Source organism: Mus pahari, chromosome 10, assembly GCF_900095145.1.
Source record: "Mus pahari chromosome 10, PAHARI_EIJ_v1.1, whole genome shotgun sequence".
In the NCBI taxonomy this organism is placed as follows: Eukaryota; Metazoa; Chordata; class Mammalia; order Rodentia; family Muridae; genus Mus; species Mus pahari.
The window spans coordinates 80,607,993-80,622,871 of NC_034599.1; the positions used below are offsets into that span (position 1 = coordinate 80,607,993).

Here is a 14,879-nt window from a genome sequence, read left to right on the forward strand (position 1 = left end):
CCCCCATCTGCTAAGCACCAGTGTAGGCCCCACAGCATAGGTTATCCCCGCCCACCAGCTTCTTTTCCTTTTTTTCTGATGGTATATGCTTTTCCAACATCAATAAAAAGTCTAGACCTTGGGCAAACACAGTAAGATAATCGCAAAGTGGATATCCTGAGCTAATACTCCTGCACTTTTACTAAGACTTTTGAGATTAAAATGCACAGATTATAATGCAGATTATGATGTCCAGAAAGCAGGGCATTTGGTGTGGGAAATGATAGCACACTCAAATCCATGCAGGAATGTTCTTCCAGATCCTACTAGCTGCTTGAGTTTAAAGCTCTTCATTTAGGTAAAGAGCTGGAGAATGGAAGGAAGCAGTTAAAAAATAATGAATTCGGGCTTTTTAAGAACACGCTCTTCTACAAACCCTGAATTAAAAGCAGGGAAACTGGTATCTAAATCAGCCTCTTAAGCTTACATGCATTTTGAAAAGATAGATAGATAGATAGATAGATAGATAGATAGATAGATAGATAGATATAGATATATATTTTATTTATTTATTTATTTTTTACCAATTTAAGACTTCAGTACAACTCTTACCTGCTCCAAATCACTTCTCAAATTCACTAAGAAGAAAGAGTCCCCAATAAAGCAGTCATTTTCTCTCGGATGAAGAGACCTATTAGCAAAGGGGTCAGGATGACAACACCACTCTCCGACCAGAGCGTTCCAGTTCTCACTCGGCAGCGGGAGCACCCGGAGGAACTTCCTGGTGGAAAGAAGAAAACAGCATCTTTTTATTTCACTGTACATACGGCAACATTTTCTTAATTAAATCAGCATGAAAGATGAAGGAAGCTCATTAGCCACATGCTTGCAGTGTCAATTTCCCCCAATTATGAAAGTAATATATGCCTCATATAGACAATGTTTTACAAAATATAAACAGGCTCCCTACTCACAAATCAGCTACTCTAATGTGACGGAGACTTAGTAACCATCCTCTCCAGGAACACTGCAAGGACACATGAAGGGCCTATGCCCTGAGACACTGCATACAGGTATGGCTGGTCTGTACCCTGACAAGACACAGTCTGACACTGCATGCATGCATGCCTGGGAGACATGTTCCCTGAGAAGACACACATAGATACTGTGTACATACATGGCAGGCCTGTGCCCTGAGGAGACACCCACAGATATTACATACATACTTGGGAGGCCTGTGCCCTGAGAAGACACACAGAGATATTACATACACATATCGGAGACCTGTTCCCTGAGAAGACACACACAGATATTACATACACACATGGGAGACCTGTGCCCTGAAAAGACACATACAGAGATATTGCATACACACATGGCAGGCCTGTGCCCCGAGAAGACACAGATATTGCATACACACATAGGAGGCCTGTGCCCCGAGAAGACACACACAGATATTGCATACACACATAGGAGGCCTGTGTCCCAAGAACACACACACAGAAACTGCACGTGTTTGATAACTTGATAATAAAGGTTATCAGCTGGTAAACTTGAAATTTTGCTTAAGGTCACACCTACCTACTATTTCTCTCACTAGAAAAATACAAATAAATTAATATGTACTTAGAAGACCAGAGATAAAATATTTAATATATGAGTGTATCATTTTCATTAGCCTTTTTTCTTAGATTCTCCCAATCATCTATGAGTATCAAAAAATGGCAATGGCAGATTGGAAGAGTTAGGCCATTTAATTTGTAACTCTACGGGACAAAACTGGGAAGAGGAATGCTAACTTCAACGGGACACCCCCAGCATTATTCCGACTGCAGGGCCTAGGAGGGTGCTAAGGTGATTCTATCGACACACATTTCTGAGGGCTCGCTATGGGACGGGTAATATGCTGACCTGGTATCTGACACCCAAGCACATGCATACAGTCTCTTCCTTTTGTAGGCATTCTAGTAGAAAGTATAGAAGACATTCAGCAAGCAATGGAAGGCATGCGTAAGAAAGCTCATAATAAGGTAACGAGGGGGAGGGAGACAGTACAGATCCCATTGAAAATGTGGAAAAAGCATCCGCTCCCTTCCCAACCATACATTCCCATGGAAACACAGAATCTACACTTTATTTTTAAGGGATTCAGAGTACTCCCAAACCAGTTGGTGACTACAGGATGGATATATAGAGAGAACTAAAGACATACTCCCGTTTATCAACTTTAGAGAATAGGTAATATCTGAGCTGGCCTTTGAAGGATAATAAACCTGGAATTCCCCAGGCAATGAAAGGAATTTATGGCACTGGAAGAAACAACATAAAGGCAGGCACTACTCTTCATCTTTGCGCTGTATTCCTGCTGTCTGACACACTTCTTAAGTATTTCCTAGAGTAGTAAACTTTAGTAAGTCTGACATGTGAGGCTCCTGGCTGGATCTGCTGCATCCTGGGGTACAAGGATTAACAAACCTTTTCCCTTGCTGCCAGAAGACCTGACCTTTGGAATAACCACCAAGCTTCGTTACCCTGGAAACCAGGTATGATCCTAGGCATCACATGTATTGCTAGGCAACACTGCTTACAGTAAAAAAAGATCCACGATTGGGAAACTGCATCTTACCAGGAGCTGCACATAGCTGGTAAGGATGCAGGCTTGGAACTTTCCTGAATGCTGTCACCCTGGTAAAACCTTAAAAGCCACAACTGAAGGATTGCAATGAAACACTGTCTGATTAGGGTAGGGGATACTTCTCAGCCAAAGCAGCAATTGGACCTACCTGACATGGATCTTGTACTCTGTACCTGGAACAATATCGCACGAGCAGACAAGGGTCCCCCAATGAGAATGTGAACAATCACTCACATGGACTGCAGCAGAGCCCACGCAAGAGAGAAATTCTTGAAGCTGCCCAGCCAGCCACGAATGTGTCCTATAGTACTCTTGAGAGTGTGCACGTGTAGAAGCACTGAATAAGACCCGTGGTGGCAATGCACACACCTTACCATGTTGAATGCTCAAGACACTTCGTGAGATGAAAACAACAAGGCTCTTGTCACAGAGGAGGGAAATGGGGCTTCAGAGTATGAAAAGATCTTCATAGGTCCAACAGAATTAGAGGCGAAGACTGAAGCAAGGGTCTTTCTGGCTCTAAAACCACTCTTTCCCTTGGAATACATTCACCTCCCTAACAATATATTTCCTCCCTAGGAAAGGCTCAGCAGTTAAATGACCACACCTTCTGTGGGGAGTTACTTGCTGGGAAAGGATAGGACTTGGTCCTAAGGATAGTAGGAGCATTCCAGTGTTTTAAGAAGGGAACTGAGAGCAGGAGCTAGGCCATACACAGGTTCCTGAATCTTCTCCATTAACATTCTCTGTCTCCTGACATTGTGCCTACAGGGCCCGTACAGAACCTCAATGCAACGCAAAAGGACAGAATGTCAAAGAACCATGCATGATTGGAGAAATGTAAGTGAAGCAAGACCCAAGAGAGTTGACACACGGTAACACAAAACAGGAAATCTCAACGTAAACTTGACCCCACATGACAGTGAATAACAACCGCAATGGATCCTTTAAGCATGCACAGAAGGCATCGGAAAGAAGTACATAATGCACAACTCACTGCAAAAATAAAAGGGTTTTTTACAATAGAAAAAGATTTTTCTGATGTTTTGGGGGGGAGGAGTGAAACCTTCAAAAACAAAAGATGTGTTTAAATCACAGCTCTATTGAAAATATATCTACTGAAAAAAAAACCCACTAAAAAGTGTATTTTGCTTTCATCTACTTTACAAGAAGTGGTCAAAATAAAACACACACTATTATCATTATTATTATTATTATTATTTCTAATTTAAGGTAGCTTAGCAAAAATCTGCTGGAAAGAAAGAAAGAGAAACAGTAACTTAGGTTTTCCTCCAAGACCTAAACTTCTGTGAGAAACAATATACATTTCCAATAAACCAAAGTTTGCTATTTATTTTTGATGCACTTGAAGCATACATTTTTGGAAAATAATGACATGCGACATATAACTCTAACAAAAGCAACTGATAAAGTTTTGACACTTAAACATTGTGTGGAAATAAATGTCCCTTTGTCCTGAAGTCAGTTTCTCATGAGTAGCAATACAACAGTGCTTTTTACAGACTGGATTATAACCAACTGAGTATAACAGACCTCCAGAAAAAAATATCAAACATGAAAGCTCAAAATACAGCTACCAGAATTTAAGTAAATTTAGGTAACACCACCTAGCAAGCATGCTACCAGCTTTATAAAACTAGCTATACATTCTAATCTTTGTCTGTATATACCATGATTAATCTGTAATATATAATCATATTGCAAAGTTTATATAATGTTGCCAATGGGTCAGTTTACAAAACATGTTGTTTGGGGGGAGGGGAGCAGGAGGACGGGGATTGCACATGAATTGGACATGCAAAGCAGGTGTTCCTCCATAATGTATATACAGTTGATTAAATCTATTTGTTCCTGTTATGAACAAGTGATTATATGCACAAGACTATTTTCAGCTACAATTAGAGCTGATCTGCCAAGTGACTCCCGCAAGCACTGGACGCTGTGACATCTGTTTCCACAGAGCCCATCCGGCCGTTCTCCTGGAGTTCAGTGTGGCTCCGTGAGCTTGGGGCTGACACCAACCATCACCAGTGTTCGCAACAGGAGGGCCTGGTCCATGGACCTCAGGACAATGCCATAGACAGTGTGGGTGGAGAATCTGTTGGCTACTGATGTCATTCTAGCCTGACATGAATCTATGTCTAGGAGGTATAACGAAATCCAAACACAATGACTTCTGGGTGTTTGTTAGACTACTTACAAAGAAAGGAAAATGTATCAGTTGCTGCCTGATAGGATGAACTGTTTGGTCTCAACAAGAATATAATCAAAAAATGCACATATCCAGACAAATTTTGTAGGAAGACTTGGACTAAAGGAATTATAAATTGAGGAACTGTCTTTTTTTTTTTTTTTTTTTTTTTGTTTTTTCGAGACAGGGTTTCTCTGTGTAGCCCTCGCTGTCCTGGAACTCACTTTGTAGACCAGGCTGGCCTCGAACTCAGAAACCCGCCTGCCTCTGCCTCCCGAGTGCTGAGATTAAAGGCGTGCGCCACCACGCCCGGCTGAGGAACTGTCTTGTTTAAAAAAAGAAAAAAAGGGCTGATGAGATGGCTCAGTGGGTAAGAGCACCCGATTGCTCCTCCGAAGGTCCAGAGTTCAAATCCCAGCAACCACATGGTAGCTCATAACCATCCATAACAAGTTCTGATGCCCTCTTCTGGAGTGTCTGAAGACAGCTACAGTGTACTTACACATATATAATAAATAAATAAATCTTTTAAAAAAAGAAAAAAAAAGGTGTCATTAATTATTAGGCAACCAAAACAAACTGGCTGAGAATGTGAGGCCCTGAATGATGAGACTGGCTATCATCATTCCCAGAGTTCAGTTACCCTGGTGCTGAGAATTAAACCATTAACGAGTCTTTCCAACTCAATGTCTTCCTACCTTACCTCTGCACTTTCCTTGAAAAAAGAATCTTCCTCATTCAAAAGGAAAGAACAGAGCCTGGGTCAGCCTTGAACTAGGATACTTAAGAATCAAACGGGCCCACAGCACAAGCTCTGGGGTTTCACTGATCAGGGCCTTTCATGCTAGTGGAACTCTCAAGGGTTTCTTTAACCCAGCTGCTTCATTTTACAGAGAAGGAAATAATGCCCCCAAGACTAAAGTAACTTATGACCAGAAGAAGGCCTACGCTTGCGAGATGGCTCAGAGCGTACCTCTCTCACAGAGGACGTGAGCCCAGCTCCCAGCACCCACGCCATACAACCACCTGTAACTCCAACTCCAGGAGATCTGACAGCCTTTTTTGGACACCATAGGCAACTGCACTCATGCCTGCATATACCCACACATAGATACACACATGCACATCATTATAAAAATACCAAAAGAAAAGTTTACAAGAAAGCAGTCAATAATCCTATATACCTTCCTAGGAATGTTGTATACAACTCATTGATGAGAACATACCTAAGGTTGCTTCAAATACTGCTTGCTTCCTTTTATTTTCAGGAAGCACCGAAGTGGTCCTTACCAACCACATAGAACTGGTTACTAAGGAGAAAGAGCAGAGTTCTGGGATTCAGTCAAGTGTGAGATCCATGAGCAGAAACTAAGGAAGCCCATCCAGAGTAGTGCTGTATGCTGTCCAAGATGGAGATGAATGTAAACCTTGAGCCACTTAGGATCCATGCTGCTCGGGACATCCTCCCAGGTTAGACACATAGGTGCGCTGTGCAAGGGTGGGGAGGAGGCCTTCTTCCCTCATCTTACTCTGACTGTTACAGACATGTAGGCCACCATCCTCAGCCCCAAAGAGACATTAAACTAGACAATTTGCTAGTTTACCAATAAAAGACCATCTAGGGCTGGAGAGATGGCTCCGTGGTTAAGAGCACTGACTGCTCTTCCAGAGGTCCTGAGTTCAATTCCCAGCAACCACATGGTGGCTTGCAACTATCCGTAATGGCATCGGATGCCCTCTTCTGGTCTGTCTGAAGAGAGCAGAGGTGTACTCATATACATAGAAAAAAATAAATAAATTTTTTAAAAAATTTAAAAAAAAAGAACATCTAGTTTACTAATAAAAAACAATCCAGAAAGGGGAGAAAGAATTAATAAAACCAATTAAAAAGCTTGTTGAGCACTTCCTCTGTTATATAATTTACATTGCTTAGCTCTCTTGGTAGGCTTGGAAAATATGAATTATTAGAAGGCTTTGGCTAGAAGAAGCTAAGATGGTACAAACAGGTCCTCTCTGGCCCCTCATTGAGAAAGTCACAGTTCACACCCGTGTCCCACTCTCAGGTGGGGAGAACGCCACACCCCCTGGCAGTCAAGGTGAAAGCAGTCTTTCACCATCAGCTAGCTCACACCCCCTGGCAGTCAAGGTGAAAGCTGTCTTTCACCATCAGCTAGCTCCACAAGCTCCCCATTCCCAACTGGAGAATCACAGATAGGTCTGACACAAAGCAGGTCCCAGTCCTGGATAGGAGAGACAGGCACGATAGTGAGGCCCTCTCCCGACAAAGCACAAATACCAGCCAATAGTAGAACTGCATTTTCCTTCTGTCATAGCTCCAACCAAGAGTGTAACTGTTCCTGCCATAACTCGCATACTGCATGTGGCACGAGATGAGACGTTTACGAAATTTCATCTGAGAATTAAACCTGAGCCTGGGACAGATTGCGAGAAGGCCAGGATATACGGAGATCTCTTAGCTCTTTCAGAAGTGGATCTGCCTCTGGTGCAGATCCGGAACAACTTCCTCTCTGTAGATTTAAGACCCCTTCATTTCTTACACGTGCCAGTCACTCAAAAGAAGCTCTATGTGCAACCTCCTTAAATCTTGAGGGTGCATTTGTGCCAGCTCATCTCCTTGGAACCCTGCCGAGATCAGGAGGCAAGCAAGGAGCCAAAATACACACACCTAACTTGACTCCAGCTGACCCAGCAACACTCACTAAGAACACACTTTTTCTCTGGGTACCACACCTGATGCTGAGGGATGCTGGTAAGAATGATTACTGCGATAGCTACCAGCGAATGGTGAATACTTACCCAGCACCAGGCACAGCTAGAACCACTTGAATCACCAGACCCTATCAACAGCACTACAAGGTAAGTCTTACTGTTAGCTACATTTTCTCAATAAGGACCCTGTGGAAGGCAATGATTTATTGAAGACCACTGAGACAGAGAATGGTGGATGGAAACTTGCCTTGCCCCTGCTGACTCTACGCTATACAATCACAAGAGCAGGAACAAAGGGCATGGTAGTCAGTGTGGCTATTCCCATTCCTCAAGCCCAGCGTGCACAGACAGGCAAAGGAACCTCAGGAGAGTACCTGATAAAACCCAGGAGGGAGACAAGGCTTGCTACATCACAACAGAAGTGAATGCTATGTCAGCTGAGCGAGCATGTGGTGACTAACCAGGGAGGAAGAGAGGGTGGAGTAGCCTTCAGGAAAGGGAGCTGCATTCAGGAAAGGGAGTAGCCTTCACGTTGGGGATATCCTGTAAAGATAGGATTCAGAAAACCCGGCAAAGCTATGGAACACATGCTCATGACCAGGCCCGTGTGATACCTGTAAGCTTGGCAAGGAGGGAGGAGGCTAAAGGAGGGGCTGAAATGGGAGGGAGTACTGGGGGGGCTGCCGTGGTGGACAAAGGATTCCAGCACTCCATCCAGGAAGAACAACTGTGCTTCAAAAGAGCTACTGNGGGGGAGTGCATCTGCACAGGGCAGAACCAGAAGCAGGCTGAGCAGGCAGAGGGCTTTTGACTAAGTGTCATTAGGTGGGGAGATGGTAGGCAGAGGAAGGTGACCTCAGCTCTAAAGGCAATGAACGGCCACAATGGCTGAGGACTCTGTATGGGGAGCAGAAGACATCTACCAGGCAAAGGTTTGGCATTATAGCGCCAAGGACATTGAGAGAGGAGCAGACCTCAGAAAGGAAGCAAACCTTGCTATTCCCAGGCACCCGACTTAGAAAAGCCATCAAAGAACACGACGTGCTTCCTTTAAATACCGCGAACAGTAATGTTTTCATCTATCTTCCACGTGAGTCGTCGCTAGAAGCTGAAAATTCAGAGGAAGCATTTATGCCCAAGAAACCAGAAAGCTCACTTGAGGAAGGGGAAAAAAAAAAAAAAAGAGGAGGAGGAGGAGGAGAAGAAGAAGCCAACTTGGGAATGCTAAGGACATAGCTAAGACTCCTTCCCTTCTCCATAGGGTAATTATGGCACATCACCAGCGCCGGTTACAAGATTAACCTAATCACTGAGAAAAGGTGAATGCGTGCTCCATATGAGCCATCTTAATAAGCAGGGAGCTAGGAAAAGCCCTGATTGAGCTAGCTCAGATAAAAAAAAGTCCTGCTGCACAGCTTCTACTTCACATTCCGTGGAAACCCTCACACACCCTTAGACCAAAAGGGACACACGAGAGACCAACTCCATGGTTCTCTGCTCAGGGACAGGGCCCGGCTCTTCCACCACAGCCAGCTTCCTCCCTCAGACCAGACTCCCGTTCCGCTCCAGCATCCCAGTGCAAGTCGGGGTTCACTTTGTTCCAAGTGACACTAAGTTGGCTCTTACTTTAAGGCCCTCCACAGTTCCCTTGGTAATTACTCCCGGAAACCACCAGCAGGCACAGTTTCATCAGGGTTGAACGCACCCCTTACCTGTCCTTTATCGTGACTTCCCCACAGGACTGGCAATAAAAGGTGCAACATCGTTGGGCTTGCAAGCCTCGATTAAACACTGAAGTCGGCTCTAAAGGAAATCAACAAGACAGCGGGTCTTAGAGGTTTGGAACAAATAATCATATTTAAAGAGTTTGCTAGCACAATAAATTACCAGCAATACACACTGTTTATGATTTACTCTGGAGCATGGGCTTAATTAGAACTATCCAATGACTCAACCACAAGCAAACACTGCCAAGTGTTTCCAAAAAAACAACAGATTTTGCTTAGAACTCCTGAGCCAGGAGCTGTCCTAGGTTACCATGTGACATACTGGTGCGTGCCTTCTCTCACTCTATAAATACAATAAATTCTATATTAACAATGAGTAGAGATGGACTTCTAAAATCTAAGTTCAATCTGGCTTTCTCATTTTTATGTTTACGGTTTATGTCCGCCCCTGCACATTACACAGTCTGAGCAAGCAAAATGGATGGCTAGACGGGTCTCTGTGGAGTAGATCCAAGGAACGCGAAGCTCTTAGGAGTGTCCTCACCCAAGAGCATAATCCAGTGTCTGCTGAGGCTGTGGGAGATGGGTGTGAGAGGGACGGGAGATACTGGGCACCACGGGAGATACTGGGCACACAGCTGCAGTGGATAGCTGTTCCCCTCATTCCTGACGTCTCATTTGTAAATGAAGGTAAGTTTTATGTAAAAAAAAAAACAACTGTAGTAATAGTCTATAAAAAATCCTAACTGAATTAATGAACTCCTAGTTATCAGAAGCAAGCAATAGAATCCGCTTGCTGTTCTTTTGAGTGTTCTTTAAGATGCTTTTTCAAATGCCAGAAAGTTTAAGTCCTGGCAATTAAAAATCTCCGCAGTTAATCTCTAAGTGTCTACACAAATCCCTGCTGCACGGAGGTTAAATAAACAGTATTATTCTCTAATGCGGAGCATCTCTAACGAGGACCTAGGTGAGCCCTCCACCGTGCTAGCCAGAATGAAGCCGTTTTCAGGGGGACACTGCCCTCTGCTGGCCACTGGGAGCGTTGCGGCTGGGGAAGATGTATCCAGGTCAAATCACACATACAAAGGTCACCCCTTCACCTATGCTAACCTCCTAACAGTGGAGTGTGCCAGGGGGGTGTGGGTCAGGATTGCTCCTGAAAGCATCTTCCTAAAGCTGAAAATGCAACGCTTGAAAACCCTGAGACACAATGCTAAAAATTTCAAGTTACTTCCTACAATACTTAGATTCCGGTGCACACCAGTATTCACCTACCCGATTGTCATTCATGCGGCAAATGCTTATCCCCCACCTATTATGCAAAAAGCACTAAAGCAATCAAAGATGGAGGAGCCCTGCTTTACACAGCTCTTCATGCACCACAGAACAGGCTTTGAAAGTTCCCTTTTCAGGTATTTGAACAAAATGTTTCAAAAAAACACAAAGAAATAGTCCAACAAACACAAACAAAACACAAACCAGCACACAGCAGTGGATTTATTTTGTCCACAGTTAAAATACTAAATGTTGCTCATTAACTGAAAATGTTGAAAATAATTCAGTTGCAGACTATGAATAGGCAACAAACCCAAAGTCTATGTCCCTGGGGGTCTCCATTCCTCTCTCCTTACCATCAGCGTCCCAGGGAACAAGGTGGCTCTTACACCTGCCTTGTGCCAGTTTCCAAACTCAACAGGAAGTTCCTGTTGTGTAGCAGGGGTGGCCGCTGGGGGCCAATTTTTTTACTTTTCTATCCTGGTGACTTTGTCCTGCTTTTCAGGATTCAATGTCATTCCAGGTATTTACCAGACAGATGTCACTTAAGCATGTCATGACATCTCTTTTTCCTGTTCCTCCTTCCTAAAATTGTTTACTGCATACTTTAGCCATTCACTAATTCAGAAATTAGCAAAAAAAAAAAAAAAAAAAAGTACAAAACACCCACAAAAAAGTCCACAGAACTCAAACCAAACAAACCAGCAAAAGCTATAAATTGTAATTTAAGGTAATTGGCTAACTAGAACTCTGCTTCAAACAAAAGCCATTAAAAAAAAAAAAAAAAAAAAAGAGTGACACCCCACCCCACCCCCATCTTCTCTTGCCTTTCCAAAGCCAGGGGATACAGGGGATAGCTTTGCATCTCTTATGAGCTTTGGGGGACAATCCTGTTGTCCCCACCTCCAGACTCCACATCGTTCTGATGAAGTGCCTACAGATGGCTCAACAATCAGGTCTCAGGCTGTCATAGACACAAGCAAAGCCTTTTTCTGACAGGAAACATCAACACAGTTCCTTCCGATGCTGTCTGCCTTGTCTGCAGCGCATCGTAAGAAATGCCGTGAGCAGGATTTAAATAAAGAAAAATCACGAGAGCTTACGAAAAGGAAAGGTTTACAACCTAATTGCATCGAGATGCATTTTTGAGTTTGTATATCAACCACAATCCAACCACAACAATATATTATGTCTCACAGGAAACTTTGGGTCATCTACTTGTACTGTTCCATCTAGAATGGTCTCTTCAAGGCCAGGATAATTTCCACTGCTCAAACTGTCACACCCTCAGGGTGGCCTTCACTAAACTCAGTCACTCCCCATGGCATTACTCTGCTTACTGTGCCCACAGCATTGTGCTGTTTCCAACTTAATTATCTGGTCAGCATCTGTCGTTCCCGCCCACTAGGATACACACTCCACATTCCCAGAAGGCTTTGTGGCTTGTTGGCATCTGTGTTTCCAGCACCCATATCAAACGGCTCACACACACCTCGTAGGAGCTAACCTATCTGCTGAATGAAAACAGATCTATGCAGTCTTTTAAAACCAACCAGGTTTCATACAACAGCTTTATAATTTTATCCTCGTATCTGAGAGCCAGGCATTTACGATTAAAGAAATGAACTGGGCGGTTTGGGGGAAATCTCTGCACCTTCTGCTCAAATTTGCGACGAGGCTAAACATCCCCTAAAAATTAAAGCGTATTTTTAAACATATAGTTAAAAGAAAGACATGAAGGTTTGAGAAAGGGAAGTGGTAAGATTCACGGCACACAGCTGATAACTGGCAGAGCTGATCCAGACCAACCTTTCGGCCCCTCCAGGTCATTGACTGCCTAACTTTTCACCAGGGAAAAGTTCAACTAACAAACGTCAAAGCCCTCCAGGGGTGCCGCTCCTACTCACGTGGGCTGGATTCAGCCTGGACCGGCAGGCGCAGATGTAGACCATCGCCACTGATATACTGCAGCCCGCCGCACGAGGAAGGTACAAGTCTGACCCCTGCTGGAAGTTGGATCTCGGTGCAGCCGTCAGGGGTTCTCATCAAAAGAGAGGTGGGCGTTATGGAAATGTCCAGGTGCATCCCTCCTTCTTCTGGCCCACTGATGACACAAAATAAAAGCCAAGTGAATGACGTCTCTCTGATGAAAGACACAGCTTACAAAATCAAAACCTTAACCCAGCATAGAGACCCTAAAATTCTTGTCCCAGGAAAACAGAAACAGATCCTGGGAGACAAGCTGGACTAGGTTAGATCAGGCATGGCTGTACCCATCACCACGTGAGATTCCCCAGGTCATGTTTTTAACTCTTGCTTCTGAGAAAAGCATTAAGTCAGAAAATCAAAGTTCTGTTAGCCGATAATCAGGATTTTCATAAAGAGTCACAGATGCCAGCAAGGTTTCTGTAAAAACTCAGAGAGTAAATATTCCCGAGTTCTCCACCAGCCTGGGACCCACAGTGAGAACCTATCCCAAACAACAGAAAACAAGCCAGTTCTTAGCTTACAGGCTGTGCCAAAAGAAGCCACAAGATAGCTTGGTGTCCACCTTGCTACCGCAGTAATTTTGAAGTACAGCTGGCACTTAGAAATGTCCCTTCAAAACACCATTGGGAACCCGAACCCCTGCTGCCCCTACTTCGGATGACTGACTACTCTCCTCAGTTGTGACATTTTCAACCACTCACACAGAGCTGACTAAAGTGCACAGACACTGTCTGCATTGCACATAACACCCAAAACAGAGCGGGTTGTGTGTCTACGGTCCTCAACTGTACTGCTTAGGAGATCCCAGCACGGGAGTAAAGTTGACACACACATTCAATACAGATGTAAGTTTTCTTGTGTTGATTTTCAGCTGAACTTGTAAATCTGACTGGCGGTTGCATGAACCACACGGTCTCCGTAAGATGATGTGTAGGAAGGCAGCTCCCTCATCTTAGTGGCTCCATCCTCATGACCTCTTAGAGGCCCTGCCTCCTAACAACACTTCTCTGGGGAGTTAGAACTTATACCCATAGATCCCAAGAAGACTCTTGGTCCATAAGAAGGTTGCAGCACGCAGGGGGATGAAGAGGTAACAAGAGAGCCAGCAGAAGCCTGGTTGCATAGAAGACTGACCAGGAAGATAAACATCACACGGCTAATGAAAGACGGGATTTATACTGTGCAAGAATACAGTTACGTGCAAACAAAGGGAGAATGCTAGAATGGACCTGTGGCAGTGGATCAGAATGAGGGATACCTCTATGAGATCATGCTTTAGGATGTGCATAGATACAGCAATATAAATAGATGAGAATGAATGTTTGTGCGTAAGTCAACAGTGTCATCTATGTGCCAGAAGTCTAAAAGAAATGACAATCCAATAGTAATGAGCATCAAACCTTAGTCTAGAAGGACAACTTTCTATTTAAAAAGAAGTACCGGGGATTTAATTTGGTGGCAATGTGCAAGGCCCTAGGCTAGATTCCCGGTGTGTAGTTGTGCACACACACCCACTATACATGCATACATACATACATACATACATATATGCATACATGCATGCTTTTTGAGACAAGGTCTCATGTATCCCAGTCCAGCCTCAAACTCAGCTATGTAATGGAGGATGACTGGGAACTCCTGATGATCTTGCTTCTAAATCCCAAGTGTTAGGATTACAGGCATGCCCTGCCCCACATAACCAGTAAAGACTCCTTTGAATGTTTTTAAAAGGCAAAACAATAAGGTTCCCTGGGAGAAAACTACATCAGGACTAGAGTAGAAAGAAGAAAAAAAAAAAACCTAGATAAGCTTATACCACACTACTGTGCACCATAGTAAAGAGGCAGACAAAGGAAGTCAGAATGTCCTGTGTTGAGACGCCACTTTCAGTGTCTTGGGGCATTCTTACTATTATTATTATTAAGGGGCCACACCCTCCTTAAAGCTATCCAAGGGCCGCACATCTCCCTGAGAAGCAGTTATCGTCCTTAAATGCCCCATAAGTCTTAGAGATATACTTCTAGATTCAGCTTCAGCAAGTTCCTAAACACTGGATACCAATGAAACGGGGAACCTGCAACTCTTACAGGCTAAGTGTCATGGTGAAAATATTTATCCAATGCTACAAACCAAGGCCTTTTGTTTATTTTGTTACTAGAAATCGGGTTATTAAACACTTAGACATGGAGTAATCAGTGTGTTAGCTTACTGTCACTGTGACAAGAGAAATGCAACTTAAGAACAAATTTTCATGGTTATCTCCAGCTTCGGTCATTCTGGTCCACGGCCTCTAAGGACTGTTGCTCCTGGCAGTCAGGAAGCAATGAGAGCT

At 43.8% G+C, this 14,879-nt stretch overlaps 1 protein-coding gene across 2 annotated transcripts in view; it reads right to left on the bottom strand.

The window, feature by feature from the left end:
* The window catches only part of Ube3d (ubiquitin protein ligase E3D), a 147,200-nt gene that overhangs the window by 126,671 nt on the left and 5,650 nt on the right, over positions 1-14,879 (bottom strand). For both annotated transcript variants that reach the window (XM_021207638.1, XM_029543479.1), the window contains exons 2-4: positions 12,466-12,662; positions 9,269-9,359; positions 592-760 (exon numbers count right to left, since the gene is read on the bottom strand). In XM_021207638.1, coding sequence (XP_021063297.1) covers positions 592-760; positions 9,269-9,359; positions 12,466-12,662 — 457 coding nt within the window. The remainder of the gene's footprint in view (positions 1-591; positions 761-9,268; positions 9,360-12,465; positions 12,663-14,879) is intronic.